Raw genomic sequence first — 24,591 nt, 5'->3', positions numbered from 1 at the left:
AGAAGTTAAACAGCTTGGATAATTCCAGAAAATTATTTCATGGCTTTAGAAGCTTCTGATGGGCTAATTGACATAATTTGAGTCAATTGGAGGTGTCCCTGTGGAGGTATTTCAAGGCCTACCTTCAAACTCAGTGCCTCTTTGCTTGACATCATGAGAAAATCAAAATAAATCAGCCAAGACCTCAGAAAAAATACACCTCCGCAAGTCTGGTTCATCCTTGGGATGATTTCCAAATGACTGAAGGTACCACGTTCATCTGTACAAACAATAGTACGCAAGTATAAACACCATGGGACCATGCAGCCGTCATACCGCTCAGGAAGGAGACGCATTCTGTCTCCTAGAGATGAACGTTCTTTGGTGCGAAAAGTACAAATCAATCCTAGAACAACAGCAAAGGACCTTGTGAAGATGCTGGAGGAAACAGGTACAAAAGTATCTATATCCACAGTAAAACGAGTCCTATATCGACATAACCTGAAAGGCCGCTCAGCAAGGAAGAAGCCACTGCTCCAAAACCGCCATAAAAAAGCCAGACTACGGTTTGCAACTGCACATGGGGACAAAGATCGTACTTTTTGGAAAAATGTCCTCTGGTCTGATGAAACAAAAATATAACTATTTGGCCATAATGACCATCGTTATGTTTGGAGGAAAAAGGAGGAAGCTTGCAAGCCGAAGAACAACCGTGAAGCACGGGGGTGGCAGCATCATGTGGTGGGGGTGCTTTGCTGCAGGAGGGACTGGTGCACTTTACAAAATAGATGGCATCATGAGGGAGGAAAATTATGTGGATATATTGAAGCAACATCTCAAGACATCAGTCAGGAAGTTAAAGCTTGGTCGCAAATGGGTCTTCCAAATGGACAATGACCCCAAGCATACTTCCAAAGTTGAGGCAAAATGGCTTAAGGGCAACAAAGTCAAGGTATTGGAGAGGCCATCATAAGCCCTGACCTCAATCCTATAGAACATTTGTGGGCAGAACTGAAAAAGCGTGTGTGAGCAAGGAAGCCTACAAACCTGACTCAGTTACACCAGCTCTGTCAGGAGGAATGGGCCAAAATTCACCCAATTTATTGTGGGAAGCTTGTGGAAGGCTACCCGAAACATTTGACCCAAGTTAAACAATTTAAAGGCAATGCTACCAAATACTAATTGAGTGTATGTAAACTTCTGACCCACTGGGAATGTGATGAAAGAAATAAAAAATGAAATAAATAATTCTCTCTACTATTATTCTGACATTTCACATTCTTAAAATAAAGTGGTGATCCTAACTGACCTAAGACAGGGAATTTTTACTAGAATTAAATGTCAGGAATTGTGAAAAACTGAGTTTAAATGTATTTGGCTAAGGTGTATGTAAACTTCCGACTTTAACTGTATATCACTTCAGTGTTAATTGCTAAATTGTAATTACTTCGCCACTATTGGCCTATTTATTGCCTTACCTCCTTACTTCATTTGCACACACTGTATACAGATTTTTCTATTGTGTTATTGACTGTAAGTTTGTTTATTCCATGTGTAACTCTGTGATGTTGTTTTTGTCGCACTGCTTTGCTTTATCTTAGCCAGATCGCAGTTGTAAATGAGAACTTGTTTTCAACTGGCCTACCTGGTTAAATAAAGGTGAAATAAATGTAATTATTATTATTTATTTTTAAATCCTGGTTCAACCTTAGCCCTAGTCTCAACCATAACCTAGCTTCAACCAAAACCCTAACCCTAGTCTCAACGCTATCTGTGAGGTGATGGTGCGGGGACTTACTGCCTGTTCCTGGCAGATCTGTGTGAGTCGTTCCAGCTGCTCCTCCCTGACAGCCTTGATCTTCTCACACTGCAGGATCTCCAGCTCCATCTCCACCTTCACCTGCAACACATAGGCTGAGAGAGAAAATAGATAGTTAGAGAGAGGGAAGAGACAGAGAGAGAAGAAATAGAGAAAGGGAAGAGACAGAGATAGAGAGGGAAGAGACATAGATAGAGAGTGAAGAGACAGATAGAAAAGAGATAGAGAGAGGGAAGAGACAGATATAGAGAGGGAAGAGAGAGGGAAGACAGAGAGAAAAGAGAGAGAGAGGGGGAAGAGACAGAGATAGAGAGTGAAGAGACAGATAGAGAGTAGAGACAGGTTAGAGAGAGAGAGAGAGAAGAGACAGATAGAGGGAAGAGACAGAGAGAGAGGGTGAAGAGACAGAGAGAAAAGAGATAGAGAGGGAAGAGACAGATAGAGAAAGAATACAGAGAGAAAAGAGATAGAGAGAGAGGGAAGAGAGAGATAGAGAGTGAAGAGACAGATAGAGAGAGAGTAGAGACAGGTTAGAGAGAGAGAGAGAGAAGAGACAGATAGAGGGAAGAGACAGAGAGAGAGGGTGAAGAGACAGAGAGAGACGGTGAAGAGACAGAGAGAGGGAAGAGACAGAGAGAGAAGAGACATATTTGATATTTATTTATTTATAGGGGACAATGCACATTAATCAACATCAATATTACAATAATGCAACACCCATGTAAATGTGCCGGGGTTAGCCAAAAGCTAATTTGCACCCGTAGTCCCAGGACAGGTAAGGACCTTTATACAGTCACAATACACATACTCACTAAAACAATACAAAATGCAAATACATTACATCCAATAATATATGTGACCGACCGGCTCAAATCGGTCTTATGTAGCAACATTTGAAATTGTGTTTTTTTACATTGGATAAAAGTAGAGATATCATCATTCCAACAACAATAACTTATTTGTAATAAAAACACTATCATCAACTGTCATCTTACATATGAGGAACCACAGATAACTCATGTGTACAGGTTTAGATAGATTTGAGCCATGTTTTCAAATTAAATGTAAAAGTATCAGTGCAGGTAGAGAGAGGGAAAAGACAGAGATAGAGAGAGAGATAGAGAGGAGACAGAGAGAGATAGAGAGAGGAGACAGAGAGAGAGGAGACAGAGAGAGAGGAGACAGAGAGGGAAGAGACAGATAGAGAGGGGGAAGAGACAGAGATAGAGAGAGGAAAGAGAGAGAGAGGGAAGAGACAGATAGAGAGGGGGAAGAGACAGAGATAGAGAGAGGAAAGAGAGAGAGAGGGAAGAGACAGAGAGAGAGGGAAGAGACAGCGAGAGAGAGAGAGGGAAGAGACAGAGAGAGAAGAGATAGATAGAGAGGAGACAGAGAGAGATAGAGAGGAGACAGAGAGAGAGGGAAGAGACAGAGAGAGAGAGGGAAGAGAGAGATAGAGAGAGGAAAGAGAGAGATAGAGGGAAGAGACAGAGAGAGATAGAGAGGAGACAGAGAGAGATAGAGAGGAGACAGAGAGAGAGAGAGAGAGAGAGAGGGGTGACAGAGAGGGAAGAGACAAAGAGAGAGAGGGAAGAGACAGAGAGATGAGATAGAGAGGAGACAGATAGAGAGAAGAGACAGAGATAGAGAAGACAGAGAGAGGGGGAAAAGACAGAGAGAGAGGGAAGAGAGAGAGAAGAGAGATAGAGAAGAGAGAGAGAGAGAGAGGAGCGAGATAGTGGGAAGCGACAGAGAGAGAGAGAGAAGAGAGAGAGAGGGAAGAGACAGATAGAGAGAGAGAAGAGACAGATAGAGGGAAGCAACAGAGAGAGAAAAGACAGAGAGAGAGGGAAGAGACAGAGAGAGGGAAGAGAGAGAGAGAGAGAGAGAGAGAGAGAGAGAGAGAGAGAGGGAAGAGAGAGAGAGAAGAGAGGGAAGAGACAGAGAGAGAAGAGAGGGGAGCGAGAGAGACAGGATTAGACCATATCTTCACTCAAAACCAAACACATGTGCACACAGCCTGGCCTCATGTGATATTTAAACACACAAGACATAGAAGTCCACATGCTCTGGTATTGACTTCAGCTGAGTCATATCCCCTCTTCTGTTCTACACAGTGACCTTAGTGCACAGCTGCTCTCCTGAGTAGGGCCACATTACTAGGCCATACAGACTGGGAAGCAGCAGAGTGAATAACCAAGCCCTCTACAGCAGAGGAGACCTACTAGTGAACTACTGACAGCAGGCAGTGCCTGCAGCCATCTCTCTCCAGCAGCTCTGCTCTGTTCTGCTCTCCCATAGCCTATTAATAGAGCTGTTGATGTGAACACGCAGGAAGAGGGAGGGAGAGCAGAGGGGGGAGGATGAAACAGCGGAACTCAGGCCCAGGGAGAGCAAAGGGGGGAGACAGGCACAGCCAAATTCACATTCACCAAGGGGAAGCTGAAGTGGGGGATTATTAGCTGCCCAATTTGTGCATGGCTATAATAAGTATGTCAAAGAAGGCTGGTGTACTGTGTGTGTGTGTGTGTGTGTGTGTGTGTGTCTGCTGACAGCTGCTGGCATGGCAGGACAAGCCAAGCAGCAGTGTAATTTGCACCATGGTTGATTCCACAGCACCTCTGTCACAAGAGCCTTTTCCACTTTCACCTCTCAGCTCAGGCCAAGTGCAAAGCCCCTGGCCTCCACACCCCCCTCTCTCTCTCTCTCTCTCTCTCTCTCTCTCTCTCTGTCTTTCTTTCTCTCTCTCTCCCACCATTCATCTATCTGATACTGTTTCAGTGAAAGAGGAAAGAATGTATTCTATCTTATTACATATTTCTTGGTGTGTAATCGATGTTGCTTTCCACTCTCCTGCACTTACTGTATAGGTGTGAGTTTAATGTTCTTGCTAAGCGTGGCTGGCTGCCTAACTACCCAACTCAATCACTCAAACACATGAAAACAAACACGCCTGGAGACAGATACTGTGAAGGAATGGGAAGGACTAAGTTGTTCTCTATAGTGATTGAATTGCTGCAGAATGAATCAATACCGTTGGGCGTTTCTTCTGTTGAAGTCTAAAAACAACTTAACATGCTTTAGATGTACCACATCATGATTACTGCACCATTTTCTGATATGACTAGTGTTGGATTTGAACTTACTTTCTCAAAATGCTAATATCGTATTTAGCATGCAGATCTGACAAATTAGTTCACTTCACCTGTATTGGCAAAAATACTAGTACAAACTATATGTACAGTATTTCAGATTCTATGTAGCTCTTACACTGATGGTACAAAAACATTAAGGACACCTTCCTAATATTGAGTTGCTCCCCCTTTTGCCCTCAAAACAGCCTCAATTCGTCAGGACAATTCCACAGGGATACTGGCCCATGTTTCCCACAGTTGTGTCAAGTTGGCTGGATGTCCTTTGGGTGGTGGACCATTCTTGATATACACGGGAAACTGTTGAGCATGAAAAACCCAGCAGCATTGCAGTTCTTGACACAAACTGGTGCACCTGGCAACTACCACCATACCTTGTTCAAAGGCACTTAAATATTTTGTCTCACCCATTCACCCTCTGAATGGTGCACACACAATCCATGTCTCAATGTCTCAAGGCTTAAAAATCATTATTTAACCTGTCTCCTCTCCTTCAAGTGGATTTAACATCAATAGGGGATCATAGCTTTCACCTGGATTCACCTGGATTCACCTGGATTCACCTGATCCGTCTGTGTCACAGAAATAGCAGGTGTCCTTAATGTTTTGTGCACTCAGTGTATGTAGGTCTATGTAGCTCTTATGTAGACTACATAGGTCATGTACTGTATGTACACTGTTTCTGGTCTGGAGATTGGTCGATCATACACGCAGAGCTGATGGTGAGGTCATGTAAGTATACTGTCTATAGCTAGAGAGACTGAGGTGTGTAGGTTGATCATACATGCTCAGCTCTCACTGAGACTGTGGGTGACCTCCTGTTAGAAATCAATCTGCATTACATTAGCATAACATAGAACAGCCAGTATAGTCATTATCATGGCTTTTCTAAATCTGTTTAAACAGGGCTTAGTTTCAATACCAGTTTAAGTAAGAGAACGGGTGGCAATTTACTCCGAGGGACGATCAACAATTATATTGTTGTGAATAGTAAATAGTGTGTATAATCATGGGGAGAATGGGGTTGTGCTGTCAATCATGTATTGAATAAGCAATAGACTTTATCATCCTTAGGTGAAGTATGATATTTTTGAATTTAGCGCTAAAATTGTAAATCCAAAATATAATACATTTTTTCAATTTTTGTCATTTAGCAGACGCTTTAATCCAGAGCAACTTACAAAGTGCATTCATCAGAACATAGAGACAACCACGTGTCCCAGTCGTGTCCCTCTCGTAGAAGATCAGTCAGGTGTAATAATTAAGGACTGATAGTTCAAGTTCAAAGTCATCTGTTGGTACAACGTAAGGCTGTTGAATTTTTCAATAATATCTCACTAGAACCCATCCTACCAAACTAACTAACCATCCATCTAGAGTAATACCAACAACACTAAGGAAACCAACCAAACTAACTAACCATCCATCTAGAGTAATACCAACAACACTAAGGAAACCAACCAAACTAACTAACCATCCATCTAGAGTAATACCAACAACACTAAGGAAACCAACCAAACTAACTAACCATCCATCTAGAGTAATACCAACAACACTAAGGAAACCAACCAAACTAACTAACCATCCATCTAGAGTAATACCAACAACACTAAGGAATCCTACCAAACTAACTAACCATCCATCTAGAGTAATACCAACAACACTAAGGAAACCAACCAAACTAACTAACCATCCATCTAGAGTAATACCAACAGCACTAAGGAAACCAACCAAACTAACTAACCATCCATCTAGAGTAATACCAACAACACTAAGGAAACCAACCAAACTAACTAACCATCCATCTAGAGTAATACCAACAACACTAAGGAAACCAACCAAACTAACTAACCATCCATCTAGAGTAATACCAACAACACTAAGGAAACCAACCAAACTAACTAACCATCCATCTAGAGTAATACCAACAACACTAAGGAAACCAACCAAACTAACTAACCATCCATCTAGAGTAATACCAACAACACTAAGGAATCCTGCCAAACTAACTAACCATCCATCTAGAGTAATACCAACAACACTAAGGAAACCAACCAAACTAACTAACCATCCATCTAGAGTAATACCAACAACACTAAGGAAACCAACCAAACTAACTAACCATCCATCTAGAGTAATACCAACAACACTAAGGAATCCTACCAAACAAACTAACCATCCATCTAGTGTAATACCAACAGCACTAAGGAAACCAACCAAACTAACTAACCATCCATCTAGAGTAATACCAACAACACTAAGGAAACCAACCAAACTAACTAACCATCCATCTAACAGTAATACCAACAACTCTAAGGAAACCTACCAAACTAACTAACCATCCATCTAGAGTAATACCAACAACACTAAGGAAACCAACCAAACTAACTAACCATCCATCTAGAGTAATACCAACAACACTAAGGAAACCAACCAAACTAACTAACCATCCATCTAGAGTAATACCAACAACACTAAGGAAAGCAACCAAACTAACTAACCATCCATCTAGAGTAATACCAACAACACTAAGGAAACCAACCAAACTAACAAACCATCCATCTAGAGTAATACCAACAACACTAAGGAAACCAACCAAACTAACTAACCATCCATCTAGAGTAATACCAACAACACTAAGGAAACCAACCAAACTAACTAACCATCCATCTAACAGTAATACCAACACTAAGGAAACCTACCAAACTAACTAACCATCCATCTAGAGTAATACCAACAACACTAAGGAAACCAACCAAACTAACTAACCATCCATCTAAGAGTAATACCAACAACACTAAGGAAACCAACCAAACTAACTAACCATCCATCTAACAGTAATACCAACACTAAGGAAACCTACCAAACTAACTAACCATCCATCTAGAGTAATACCAACAACACTAAGGAAACCAACCAAACTAACTAACCATCCATCTAACAGTAATACCAACACTAAGGAAACCTACCAAACTAACTAACCATCCATCTAGAGTAATACCAACAACACTAAGGAAACCAACCAAACTAACTAACCATCCATCTAGAGTAATACCAACAACACTAAGGAAACCTACCAAACTAACTAACCATCCATCTAGAGTAATACCAACAACACTAAGGAAACCAACCAAACTAACTAACCATCCATCTAACAGTAATACCAACACTAAGGAAACCAACCAAACTAACTAACCATCCATCTAGAGTAATACCAACAACACTAAGGAAACCAACCAAACTAACTAACCATCCATCTAGAGTAATACCAACAACACTAAGGAAACCAACCAAACTAACTAACCATCCATCTAGAGTAATACCAACAACACTAAGGAATCCTACCAAACTAACTAACCATCCATCTAGAGTAATACCAACAACACTAAGGAAACCAACCAAACTAACTAACCATCCATCTAGAGTAATACCAACAACACTAAGGAAACCAACCAAACTAACTAACCATCCATCTAACAGTAATACCAACAACACTAAGGAAACCAACCAAACTAACTAACCATCCATCTAGAGTAATACCAACAATACTAAGGAAACCAACCAAACTAACTAACCATCCATCTAGAGTAATACCAACAACACTAAGGAAACCAACCAAACTAACTAACCATCCATCTAACAGTAATACCAACAACACTAAGGAAATAAACCAAACTGACTAACCATCCATCTAGAGTAATACCAACAACACTAAGGAAACCAACCAAACTAACTAACCATCCATCTAGAGTAATACCAACAGCACTAAGGAAACCAACCAAACTAACTAACCATCCATCTAGAGTAATACCAACAACACTAAGGAAACCAACCAAACTAACTAACCATCCATCTAGAGTAATACCAACAACACTAAGGAAACCAACCAAACTAACTAACCATCCATCTAGAGTAATACCAACAACACTAAGGAAACCAACCAAACTAACTAACCATCCATCTAGAGTAATACCAACAACACTAAGGAAACCAACCAAACTAACTAACCATCCATCTAGAGTAATACCAACAACACTAAGGAATCCTGCCAAACTAACTAACCATCCATCTAGAGTAATACCAACAACACTAAGGAAACCAACCAAACTAACTAACCATCCATCTAGAGTAATACCAACAACACTAAGGAAACCAACCAAACTAACTAACCATCCATCTAGAGTAATACCAACAACACTAAGGAATCCTACCAAACAAACTAACCATCCATCTAGTGTAATACCAACAGCACTAAGGAAACCAACCAAACTAACTAACCATCCATCTAGAGTAATACCAACAACACTAAGGAAACCAACCAAACTAACTAACCATCCATCTAACAGTAATACCAACAACTCTAAGGAAACCTACCAAACTAACTAACCATCCATCTAGAGTAATACCAACAACACTAAGGAAACCAACCAAACTAACTAACCATCCATCTAGAGTAATACCAACAACAGTAAGGAAACCAACCAAACTAACTAACCATCCATCTAGAGTAATACCAACAACACTAAGGAAACCAACCAAACTAACTAACCATCCATCTAGAGTAATACCAACAACACTAAGGAAACCAACCAAACTAACAAACCATCCATCTAGAGTAATACCAACAACACTAAGGAAACCAACCAAACTAACTAACCATCCATCTAGAGTAATACCAACAACACTAAGGAAACCAACCAAACTAACTAACCATCCATCTAAGAGTAATACCAACACTAAGGAAACCTACCAAACTAACTAACCATCCATCTAGAGTAATACCAACAACACTAAGGAAACCAACCAAACTAACTAACCATCCATCTAAGAGTAATACCAACAACACTAAGGAAACCAACCAAACTAACTAACCATCCATCTAACAGTAATACCAACACTAAGGAAACCTACCAAACTAACTAACCATCCATCTAGAGTAATACCAACAACACTAAGGAAACCAACCAAACTAACTAACCATCCATCTAACAGTAATACCAACACTAAGGAAACCTACCAAACTAACTAACCATCCATCTAGAGTAATACCAACAACACTAAGGAAACCTACCAAACTAACTAACCATCCATCTAGAGTAATACCAACAACACTAAGGAATCCTACCAAACTAACTAACCATCCATCTAGAGTAATACCAAAAACACTAAGGAAACCAACCAAACTAACTAACCATCCATCTAGAGTAATACCAACAACACTAAGGAAACCAAACAAACTAACTAACCATACATCTAAGAGTAATACCAACAACACTAAGGAATCCTACCAAACTAACTAACCATCCATCTAGAGTAATACCAACAACACTAAGGAATCCTACCAAACTAACTAACCATCCATCTAGAGTAATAGCAACAACACTAAGGAAACCAACCAAACTAACTAACCATCCATCTAGAGTAATACCAAAAACACTAAGGAAACCAACCAAACTAACTAACCATCCATCTAGAGTAATACCAACAACACTAAGGAAACCAACCAAACTAACTAACCATCCATCTAGAGTAATACCAACAACACTAAGGAAACCAACCAAACTAACTAACCATCCATCTAACAGTAATACCAACACTAAGGAAACCTACCAAACTAACTAACCATCCATCTAGAGTAATACCAACAACACTAAGGAAACCAACCAAACTAATTAACCATCCATCTAAGAGTAATACCAACAACACTAAGGAAACCAACCAAACTAACTAACCATCCATCTAAGAGTAATACCAACAACACTAAGGAAACCAACCAAACTAACTACCCATCCATCTAACAGTAATACCAACAACACTAAGGAAACCAACCAAACTAACTAACCATCCATCTAACAGTAATACCAACACTAAGGAAACCTACCAAACTAACTAACCATCCATCTAGAGTAATACCAACAACACTAAGGAAACCAACCAAACTAACTAACCATCCATCTAAGAGTAATACCAACAACACTAAGGAAACCAACCAAACTAATTAACCATCCATCTAACAGTAATACCAACACTAAGGAAACCTACCAAACTAACTAACCATCCATCTAGAGTAATACCAACAACACTAAGGAAACCAACCAAACTAACTAACCATCCATCTAACAGTAATACCAACACTAAGGAAACTTACCAAACTAACTAACCATCCATCTAGAGTAATACCAACAACACTAAGGAAACCAACCAAACTAACTAACCATCCATCTAACAGTAATACCAACACTAAGGAAACCTACCAAACTAACTAACCATCCATCTAGAGTAATACCAACAACACTAAGGAAACCAACCAAACTAACTAACCATCCATCTAAGAGTAATACCAACAACACTAAGGAAACCAACCAAACTAACTAACCATCCATCTAACAGTAATACCAACAACACTAAGGAAACCAACCAAACTAACTAACCATCCATCTAAGAGTAATACCAACAACACTAAGGAAACCAACCAAACTAACTAACCATCCATCTAGAGTAATACCAACAACACTAAGGAAACGAACCAAACTAACTAACCATCCATCTAAGAGTAATACCAACAACACTAAGGAAACCAACCAAACTAACTAACCATCCATCTAACAGTAATACCAACAACACTAAGGAAACCAACCAAACTAACTAACCATCCATCTAAGAGTATACCAACAACACTAAGGAAACCAACCAAACTAACTAACCATCCATCTAGAGTAATACCAACAACACTAAGGAAACCAACCAAACTAACTAACCATCCATCTAAGAGTAATACCAACAACACTAAGGAAACCAACCAAACTAACTAACCATCCATCTAAGAGTAATACCAACAACACTAAGGAAACCAACCAAACTAACTAACCATCCATCTAAGAGTAATACCAACAACACTAAGGAAACCAACCAAACGAGCTAACCATCCATCTAAGAGTAATACCAACAACACTAACCAATCCTACCAAACTAACTAACCATCCATCTAGAGTAATACCAACAACACTAAGGAAACGAACCAAACTAGCTAACCATCCATCTAAGAGTAATACCAACAACACTAACCAATCCTACCAAACTAACTAACCATCCATCTAGAGTAATACCAACAACACTAAGGAAACCAACCAAACTAACTAACCATCCATCTAAGAGTAATACCAACAACACTAACCAATCCTACCAAACTAACTAACCATCCATCTAAGAGTAATACCAACAACACTAAGGAAACCAACCAAACTAACTAACCATCCATCTAGAGTAATACCAACAACACTAAGGAAACCAACCAAACTAACTAACCATCCATCTAGAGTAATACCAACAACACTAAGGAAACCAACCAAACTAACTAACCATCCATCTAAGAGTAATACCAACAACACTAAGGAAACCAACCAAACTAACTAACCATCCATCTAAGAGTAATACCAACAACACTAAGGAAACCAACCAAACTAACTAACCATCCATCTAAGAGTAATACCAACAACACTAAGGAAACCAACCAAACTAACTAACCATCCATCTAGAGTAATACCAACAACACTAAGGAAACCAACCAAACTAACTAACCATCCATCTAGAGTAATACCAACAACACTAAGGAAACCAACCAAACTAGCTAACCATCCATCTAAGAGTAATACCAACAACACTAACCAATCCTACCAAACTAACTAACCATCCATCTAGAGTAATACCAACAACACTAAGGAAACCAACCAAACTAACTAACCATCCATCTAAGAGTAATACCAACAACACTAAGGAAACCAACCAAACTAACTAACCATCCATCTAAGAGTAATACCAACAACACTAACCAAACCTACCAAACTAACTAACCATCCAACTAAGAGTAATACCAACAACACTAAGGAAACCAACCAAACTAACTAACCATCCATCTAAGAGTAATACCAACAACACTAAGGAAACCAACCAAACTAACTAACCATCCATCTAGAGTAATACCAACAACACTAAGGAAACCAACCAAACTAACTAACCATCCATCTAACAGTAATACCAACACTAAGGAAACCTACCAAACTAACTAACCATCCATCTAGAGTAATACCAAAAACACTAAGGAAACCAACCAAACTAACTAACCATCCATCTAGAGTAATACCAACAACACTAAGGAAACCAACCAAACTAACTAACCATCCATCTAGAGTAATACCAACAACACTAAGGAAACCAACCAAACTAACTAACCATCCATCTAACAGTAATACCAACACTAAGGAAACCTACCAAACTAACTAACCATCCATCTAGAGTAATACCAACAACACTAAGGAAACCAACCAAACTAATTAACCATCCATCTAAGAGTAATACCAACAACACTAAGGAAACCAACCAAACTAACTAACCATCCATCTAAGAGTAATACCAACAACACTAAGGAAACCAACCAAACTAACTACCCATCCATCTAACAGTAATACCAACAACACTAAGGAAACCAACCAAACTAACTAACCATCCATCTAACAGTAATACCAACACTAAGGAAACCTACCAAACTAACTAACCATCCATCTAGAGTAATACCAACAACACTAAGGAAACCAACCAAACTAACTAACCATCCATCTAAGAGTAATACCAACAACACTAAGGAAACCAACCAAACTAATTAACCATCCATCTAACAGTAATACCAACACCAAGGAAACCTACCAAACTAACTAACCATCCATCTAGAGTAATACCAACAACACTAAGGAAACCAACCAAACTAACTAACCATCCATCTAACAGTAATACCAACACTAAGGAAACCTACCAAACTAACTAACCATCCATCTAGAGTAATACCAACAACACTAAGGAAACCAACCAAACTAACTAACCATCCATCTAACAGTAATACCAACACTAAGGAAACCTACCAAACTAACTAACCATCCATCTAGAGTAATACCAACAACACTAAGGAAACCAACCAAACTAACTAACCATCCATCTAAGAGTAATACCAACAACACTAAGGAAACCAACCAAACTAACTAACCATCCATCTAACAGTAATACCAACAACACTAAGGAAACCAACCAAACTAACTAACCATCCATCTAAGAGTAATACCAACAACACTAAGGAAACCAACCAAACTAACTAACCATCCATCTAGAGTAATACCAACAACACTAAGGAAACGAACCAAACTAACTAACCATCCATCTAAGAGTAATACCAACAACACTAAGGAAACCAACCAAACTAACTAACCATCCATCTAACAGTAATACCAACAACACTAAGGAAACCAACCAAACTAACTAACCATCCATCTAAGAGTATACCAACAACACTAAGGAAACCAACCAAACTAACTAACCATCCATCTAGAGTAATACCAACAACACTAAGGAAACCAACCAAACTAACTAACCATCCATCTAAGAGTAATACCAACAACACTAAGGAAACCAACTAAACTAACTAACCATCCATCTAGAGTAATACCAACAACACTAAGGAAACCAACCAAACTAACTAACCATCCATCTAGAGTAATACCAACAACACTAAGGAAACCAACCAAACTAACTAACCATCCATCTAGAGTAATACCAACAACACTAAGGAATCCTACCAAACAAACTAACCATCCATCTAGTGTAATACCAACAGCACTAAGGAAACCAACCAAACTAACTAACCATCCATCTAGAGTAATACCAACAACACTAAGGAAACCAACCAAACTAACTAACCATCCATCTAACAGTAATACCAACAACTCTAAGGAAACCTACCAAACTAACTAACCATCCATCTAGAGTAATACCAACAACACTAAGGAAACCAACCAAACTAACTAACCATCCATCTAGAGTAATACCAACAACACTAAGGAAACCAACCAAACTAACTAACCATCCATCTAGAGTAATACCAACAACACTAAGGAAACCAACCAAACTAACTAACCATCCATCTAGAGTAATACCAACAACACTAAGGAAACCAACCAAACTAACAAACCATCCATCTAGAGTAATACCAACAACACTAAGGAAACCAACCAAACTAACTAACCATCCATCTAGAGTAATACCAACAACACTAAGGAAACCAACCAAACTAACTAACCATCCATCTAACAGTAATACCAACACTAAGGAAACCTACCAAACTAACTAACCATCCATCTAGAGTAATACCAACAACACTAAGGAAACCAACCAAACTAACTAACCATCCATCTAAGAGTAATACCAACAACACTAAGGAAACCAACCAAACTAACTAACCATCCATCTAACAGTAATACCAACACTAAGGAAACCTACCAAACTAACTAACCATCCATCTAGAGTAATACCAACAACACTAAGGAAACCAACCAAACTAACTAACCATCCATCTAACAGTAATACCAACACTAAGGAAACCTACCAAACTAACTAACCATCCATCTAGAGTAATACCAACAACACTAAGGAAACCAACCAAACTAACTAACCATCCATCTAGAGTAATACCAACAACACTAAGGAAACCTACCAAACTAACTAACCATCCATCTAGAGTAATACCAACAACACTAAGGAAACCAACCAAACTAACTAACCATCCATCTAACAGTAATACCAACACTAAGGAAACCAACCAAACTAACTAACCATCCATCTAGAGTAATACCAACAACACTAAGGAAACCAACCAAACTAACTAACCATCCATCTAGAGTAATACCAACAACACTAAGGAAACCAACCAAACTAACTAACCATCCATCTAGAGTAATACCAACAACACTAAGGAATCCTACCAAACTAACTAACCATCCATCTAGAGTAATACCAACAACACTAAGGAAACCAACCAAACTAACTAACCATCCATCTAAGAGTAATACCAACAACACTAACCAAACCTACCAAACTAACTAACCATCCAACTAAGAGTAATACCAACAACACTAAGGAAACCAACCAAACTAACTAACCATCCATCTAAGAGTAATACCAACAACACTAAGGAAACCAACCAAACTAACTAACCATCCATCTAGAGTAATACCAACAACACTAAGGAAACCAACCAAACTAACTAACCATCCATCTAACAGTAATACCAACACTAAGGAAACCTACCAAACTAACTAACCATCCATCTAGAGTAATACCAAAAACACTAAGGAAACCAACCAAACTAACTAACCATCCATCTAGAGTAATACCAACAACACTAAGGAAACCAACCAAACTAACTAACCATCCATCTAGAGTAATACCAACAACACTAAGGAAACCAACCAAACTAACTAACCATCCATCTAACAGTAATACCAACACTAAGGAAACCTACCAAACTAACTAACCATCCATCTAGAGTAATACCAACAACACTAAGGAAACCAACCAAACTAATTAACCATCCATCTAAGAGTAATACCAACAACACTAAGGAAACCAACCAAACTAACTAACCATCCATCTAAGAGTAATACCAACAACACTAAGGAAACCAACCAAACTAACTACCCATCCATCTAACAGTAATACCAACACTAAGGAAACCTACCAAACTAACTAACCATCCATCTAGAGTAATACCAACAACACTAAGGAAACCAACCAAACTAACTAACCATCCATCTAAGAGTAATACCAACAACACTAAGGAAACCAACCAAACTAATTAACCATCCATCTAACAGTAATACCAACACTAAGGAAACCTACCAAACTAACTAACCATCCATCTAGAGTAATACCAACAACACTAAGGAAACCAACCAAACTAACTAACCATCCATCTAACAGTAATACCAACACTAAGGAAACCTACCAAACTAACTAACCATCCATCTAGAGTAATACCAACAACACTAAGGAAACCAACCAAACTAACTAACCATCCATCTAACAGTAATACCAACACTAAGGAAACCTACCAAACTAACTAACCATCCATCTAGAGTAATACCAACAACACTAAGGAAACCAACCAAACTAACTAACCATCCATCTAAGAGTAATACCAACAACACTAAGGAAACCAACCAAACTAACTAACCATCCATCTAACAGTAATACCAACAACACTAAGGAAACCAACCAAACTAACTAACCATCCATCTAAGAGTAATACCAACAACACTAAGGAAACCAACCAAACTAACTAACCATCCATCTAGAGTAATACCAACAACACTAAGGAAACGAACCAAACTAACTAACCATCCATCTAAGAGTAATACCAACAACACTAAGGAAACCAACCAAACTAACTAACCATCCATCTAACAGTAATACCAACAACACTAAGGAAACCAACCAAACTAACTAACCATCCATCTAAGAGTATACCAACAACACTAAGGAAACCAACCAAACTAACTAACCATCCATCTAGAGTAATACCAACAACACTAAGGAAACCAACCAAACTAACTAACCATCCATCTAAGAGTAATACCAACAACACTAAGGAAACCAACCAAACTAACTAACCATCCATCTAGAGTAATACCAACAACACTAAGGAAACCAACCAAACTAACTAACCATCCATCTAACAGTAATACCAACACTAAGGAAACCTACCAAACTAACTAACCATCCATCTAGAGTAATACCAACAACACTAAGGAAACCAACCAAACTAACTAACCATCCATCTAACAGTAATACCAACACTAAGGAAACCTACCAAACTAACTAACCATCCATCTAGAGTAATACCAACAACACTAAGGAAACCAACCAAACTAACTAACCATCCATCTAGAGTAATACCAACAACACTAAGGAAACCTACCAAACTAACTAACCATCCATCTAGAGTAATACCAACAACACTAAGGAAACCAACCAAACTAACTAACCATCCATCTAAGAGTAATACCAACACTAAGGAAACCAACCAAACTAACTAACCATCCATCTAGAGTAATACCAACAACACTAAGGAAACCAACCAAACTAACTAACCATCCATCTAGAGTAATACCAACAACACTAAGGAAACCAACCAAACTAACTAACCATCCATCTAGAGTAATACCAACAACACTAAGGAATCCTACCAAACTAACTAACCATCCATCTAGAGTAATACCAACAACACTAAGGAAACCAACCAAACTAACTAACCATCCATCTAAGAGTAATACCAACAACACTAAGCAAACCTACCAAACTAACTAACCATCCAACTAAGAGTAATACCAACAACACTAAGGAAACCAACCAAACTAACTAACCATCCATCTAAGAGTAATACCAACAACACTAAGGAAACCAACCAAACTAACTAACCATCCATCTAGAGTAATACCAACAACACTAAGGAAACCAACCAAACTAACTAACCATCCATCTAACAGTAATACCAACACTAAGGAAACCTACCAAACTAACTAACCATCCATCTAGAGTAATACCAAAAACACTAAGGAAACCAACCAAACTAACTAACCATCCATCTAGAGTAATACCAACAACACTAAGGAAACCAACCAAACTAACTAACCATCCATCTAGAGTAATACCAACAACACTAAGGAAACCAACCAAACTAACTAACCATCCATCTAACAGTAATACCAACACTAAGGAAACCAACCAAACTAACTAACCATCCATCTAGAGTAATACCAACAACACTAAGGAAACCAACCAAACTAACTAACCATCCATCTAAGAGTAATACCAACAACACTAAGGAAACCAACCAAACTAACTAACCATCCATCTAAGAGTAATACCAACAACACTAAGGAAACCAACCAAACTAACTAACCATCCATCTAAGAGTAATACCAACAACACTAAGGAAACCAACCAAACTAACTAACCATCCATCTAACAGTAATACCAACACTAAGGAAACCTACCAAACTAACTAACCATCCATCTAGAGTAATACCAACAACACTAAGGAAACCAACCAAACTAACTAACCATCCATCTAAGAGTAATACCAACAACACTAAGGAAACCAACCAAACTAACTAACCATCCATCTAAGAGTAATACCAACAACACTAAGGAAACCAACCAAACTAACTAACCATCCATCTAGAGTAATACCAACAACACTAAGGAAACCAACCAAACTAACTAACCATCCATCTAAGAGTAATACCAACAACACTAAGGAAACCAACCAAACTAACTAACCATCCATCTAAGAGTAATACCAACAACACTAAGGAAACCAACCAAACTAACTAACCATCCATCTAAGAGTAATACCAACAACACTAAGGAAACCAACCAAACTAACTAACCATCCATCTAAGAGTAATACCAACAACACTAAGGAAACCAACCAAACTAACTAACCATCCATCTAAGAGTAATACCAACAACACTAAGGAAACCAACCAAACTAACTAACCATCCACCTAAGAGTAATACCAACAACACTAAGGAAACCAACCAAACTAACTAACCATCCATCTAGAGTAATACCAACAACACTAAGGAAACCAACCAAACTAACTAACCATCCATCTAAGAGTAATACCAACAACACTAAGGAAACCAACCAAACTAACTAACCATCCATCTAGAGTAATACCAACAACACTAAGGAAACCAACCAAACTAACTAACCATCCATCTAGAGTAATACCAACAACACTAAGGAATCCAACCAAACAAACTAACCATCCATCTAGAGTAATACCAACAGCACTAAGGAAACCAACCAAACTAACTAACCATCCATCTAGAGTAATACCAACAACACTAAGGAAACCAACCAAACTAACTAACCATCCATCTAACAGTAATACCAACAACTCTAAGGAAACCTACCAAACTAACTAACCATCCATCTAGAGTAATACCAACAACACTAAGGAAACCAACCAAACTAACTAACCATCCATCTAGAGTAATACCAACAACACTAAGGAAACCAACCAAACTAACTAACCATCCATCTAGAGTAATACCAACAACACTAAGGAAACCAACCAAACTAACTAACCATCCATCTAGAGTAATACCAACAACACTAAGGAAACCAACCAAACTAACAAACCATCCATCTAGAGTAATACCAACAACACTAAGGAAACCAACCAAACTAACTAACCATCCATCTAGAGTAATACCAACAACACTAAGGAAACCAACCAAACTAACTAACCATCCATCTAAGAGTAATACCAACACTAAGGAAACCTACCAAACTAACTAACCATCCATCTAGAGTAATACCAACAACACTAAGGAAACCAACCAAACTAACTAACCATCCATCTAAGAGTAATACCAACAACACTAAGGAAACCAACCAAACTAACTAACCATCCATCTAACAGTAATACCCAACACTAAGGAAACCTACCAAACTAACTAACCATCCATCTAGAGTAATACCAACAACACTAAGGAAACCAACCAAACTAACTAACCATCCATCTAAGAGTAATACCAACAACACTAAGGAAACCTACCAAACTAACTAACCATCCATCTAGAGTAATACCAACAACACTAAGGAAACCAACCAAACTAACTAACCATCCATCTAACAGTAATACACAACACTAAGGAAACCAACCAAACTAACTAACCATCCATCTAGAGTAATACCAACAACACTAAGGAAACCAACCAAACTAACTAACCATCCATCTAGAGTAATACCAACAACACTAAGGAAACCAACCAAACTAACTAACCATCCATCTAGAGTAATACCAACAACACTAAGGAATCCTACCAAACTAACTAACCATCCATCTAGAGTAATACCAACAACACTAAGGAAACCAACCAAACTAACTAACCATCCATCTAGAGTAATACCAACAACACTAAGGAAACCAACCAAACTAACTAACCATCCATCTAACAGTAATACCAACAACACTAAGGAAACCAACCAAACTAACTAACCATCCATCTAGAGTAATACCAACAATACTAAGGAAACCAACCAAACTAACTAACCATCCATCTAGAGTAATACCAACAACACTAAGGAAACCAACCAAACTAACTAACCATCCATCTAACAGTAATACCAACAACACTAAGGAAATAAACCAAACTGACTAACCATCCATCTAGAGTAATACCAACAACACTAAGGAAACCAACCAAACTAACTAACCATCCATCTAGAGTAATACCAACAGCACTAAGGAAACCAACCAAACTAACTAACCATCCATCTAGAGTAATACCAACAACACTAAGGAAACCAACCAAACTAACTAACCATCCATCTAGAGTAATACCAACAACACTAAGGAAACCAACCAAACTAACTAACCATCCATCTAGAGTAATACCAACAACACTAAGGAAACCAACCAAACTAACTAACCATCCATCTAGAGTAATACCAACAACACTAAGGAAACCAACCAAACTAACTAACCATCCATCTAGAGTAATACCAACAACACTAAGGAATCCTACCAAACTAACTAACCATCCATCTAGAGTAATACCAACAACACTAAGGAAACCAACCAAACTAACTAACCATCCATCTAGAGTAATACCAACAACACTAAGGAAACCAACCAAACTAACTAACCATCCATCTAGAGTAATACCAACAACACTAAGGAATCCTACCAAACAAACTAACCATCCATCTAGTGTAATACCAACAGCACTAAGGAAACCAACCAAACTAACTAACCATCCATCTAGAGTAATACCAACAACACTAAGGAAACCAACCAAACTAACTAACCATCCATCTAACAGTAATACCAACAACTCTAAGGAAACCTACCAAACTAACTAACCATCCATCTAGAGTAATACCAACAACACTAAGGAAACCAACCAAACTAACTAACCATCCATCTAGAGTAATACCAACAACAGTAAGGAAACCAACCAAACTAACTAACCATCCATCTAGAGTAATACCAACAACACTAAGGAAACCAACCAAACTAACTAACCATCCATCTAGAGTAATACCAACAACACTAAGGAAACCAACCAAACTAACAAACCATCCATCTAGAGTAATACCAACAACACTAAGGAAACCAACCAAACTAACTAACCATCCATCTAGAGTAATACCAACAACACTAAGGAAACCAACCAAACTAACTAACCATCCATCTAAGAGTAATACCAACACTAAGGAAACCTACCAAACTAACTAACCATCCATCTAGAGTAATACCAACAACACTAAGGAAACCAACCAAACTAACTAACCATCCATCTAAGAGTAATACCAACAACACTAAGGAAACCAACCAAACTAACTACCCATCCATCTAACAGTAATACCAACAACACTAAGGAAACCAACCAAACTAACTAACCATCCATCTAAGAGTAATACCAACACTAAGGAAACCTACCAAACTAACTAACCATCCATCTAGAGTAATACCAACAACACTAAGGAAACCAACCAAACTAACTAACCATCCATCTAAGAGTAATACCAACAACACTAAGGAAACCAACCAAACTAACTAACCATCCATCTAAGAGTAATACACAACACTAAGGAAACCAACCAAACTAACTAACCATCCATCTAAGAGTAATACCAACAACACTAAGGAAACCAACCAAACTAACTAACCATCCATCTAGAGTAATACCAACAACACTAAGGAAACCAACCAAACTAACTAACCATCCATCTAACAGTAATACCAACACTAAGGAAACCTACCAAACTAACTAACCATCCATCTAGAGTAATACCAACAACACTAAGGAAACCAACCAAACTAACTAACCATCCATCTAAGAGTAATACCAACAACACTAAGGAAACCTACCAAACTAACTAACCATCCATCTAAGAGTAATACCAACAACACTAAGGAAACCAACCAAACTAACTAACCATCCATCTAAGAGTAATACCAACAACACTAAGGAAACCAACCAAACTAACTAACCATCCATCTAGAGTAATACCAACAACACTAAGGAAACCAACCAAACTAACTAACCATCCATCTAAGAGTAATACCAACAACACTAAGGAAACCAACCAAACTAACTAACCATCCATCTAACAGTAATACCAACAACACTAAGGAAACCAACCAAACTAACTAACCATCCATCTAAGAGTATACCAACAACACTAAGGAAACCAACCAAACTAACTAACCATCCATCTAGAGTAATACCAACAACACTAAGGAAACCAACCAAACTAACTAACCATCCATCTAAGAGTAATACCAACAACACTAAGGAAACCAACCAAACTAACTAACCATCCATCTAGAGTAATACCAACAACACTAAGGAAACCAACCAAACTAACTAACCATCCATCTAGAGTAATACCAACAACACTAAGGAAACCAACCAAACTAACTAACCATCCATCTAGAGTAATACCAACAACACTAAGGAATCCTACCAAACAAACTAACCATCCATCTAGTGTAATACCAACAGCACTAAGGAAACCAACCAAACTAACTAACCATCCATCTAGAGTAATACCAACAACACTAAGGAAACCAACCAAACTAACTAACCATCCATCTAAGAGTAATACCAACAACTCTAAGGAAACCAACCAAACTAACTAACCATCCATCTAGAGTAATACCAACAACACTAAGGAAACCAACCAAACTAACTAACCATCCATCTAGAGTAATACCAACAACACTAAGGAAACCAACCAAACTAACTAACCATCCATCTAGAGTAATACCAACAACACTAAGGAAACCAACCAAACTAACTAACCATCCATCTAGAGTAATACCAACAACACTAAGGAAACCAACCAAACTAACAAACCATCCATCTAGAGTAATACCAACAACACTAAGGAAACCAACCAAACTAACTAACCATCCATCTAGAGTAATACCAACAACACTAAGGAAACCAACCAAACTAACTAACCATCCATCTAACAGTAATACCAACACTAAGGAAACCTACCAAACTAACTAACCATCCATCTAGAGTAATACCAACAACACTAAGGAAACCAACCAAACTAACTAACCATCCATCTAAGAGTAATACCAACAACACTAAGGAAACCAACCAAACTAACTAACCATCCATCTAACAGTAATACCAACACTAAGGAAACCTACCAAACTAACTAACCATCCATCTAGAGTAATACCAACAACACTAAGGAAACCAACCAAACTAACTAACCATCCATCTAACAGTAATACCAACACTAAGGAAACCTACCAAACTAACTAACCATCCATCTAGAGTAATACCAACAACACTAAGGAAACCAACCAAACTAACTAACCATCCATCTAGAGTAATACCAACAACACTAAGGAAACCTACCAAACTAACTAACCATCCATCTAGAGTAATACCAACAACACTAAGGAAACCAACCAAACTAACTAACCATCCATCTAACAGTAATACCAACACTAAGGAAACCAACCAAACTAACTAACCATCCATCTAGAGTAATACCAACAACACTAAGGAAACCAACCAAACTAACTAACCATCCATCTAGAGTAATACCAACAACACTAAGGAAACCAACCAAACTAACTAACCATCCATCTAGAGTAATACCAACAACACTAAGGAATCCTACCAAACTAACTAACCATCCATCTAGAGTAATACCAACAACACTAAGGAAACCAACCAAACTAACTAACCATCCATCTAGAGTAATACCAA

General features: G+C 38.3%; 1 protein-coding gene across 1 annotated transcript in view; it reads right to left on the bottom strand.

The window, feature by feature from the left end:
- Positions 1-24,591, bottom strand: part of LOC106596078 (transmembrane protein 266) — a 107,482-nt gene that overhangs the window by 16,554 nt on the left and 66,337 nt on the right. Inside the window, exon 8 of the mRNA XM_045689324.1 lies at positions 1,778-1,893. Coding sequence (XP_045545280.1) covers positions 1,778-1,893 — 116 coding nt within the window. The remainder of the gene's footprint in view (positions 1-1,777; positions 1,894-24,591) is intronic.

This window comes from Salmo salar, chromosome ssa11 (assembly GCF_905237065.1).
Source record: "Salmo salar chromosome ssa11, Ssal_v3.1, whole genome shotgun sequence".
Taxonomy (NCBI): Eukaryota; Metazoa; Chordata; class Actinopteri; order Salmoniformes; family Salmonidae; genus Salmo; species Salmo salar.
The sequence above is the reverse complement of the archived record's forward strand: the minus strand, read 5'-3'. Positions and strand labels throughout refer to the sequence as shown.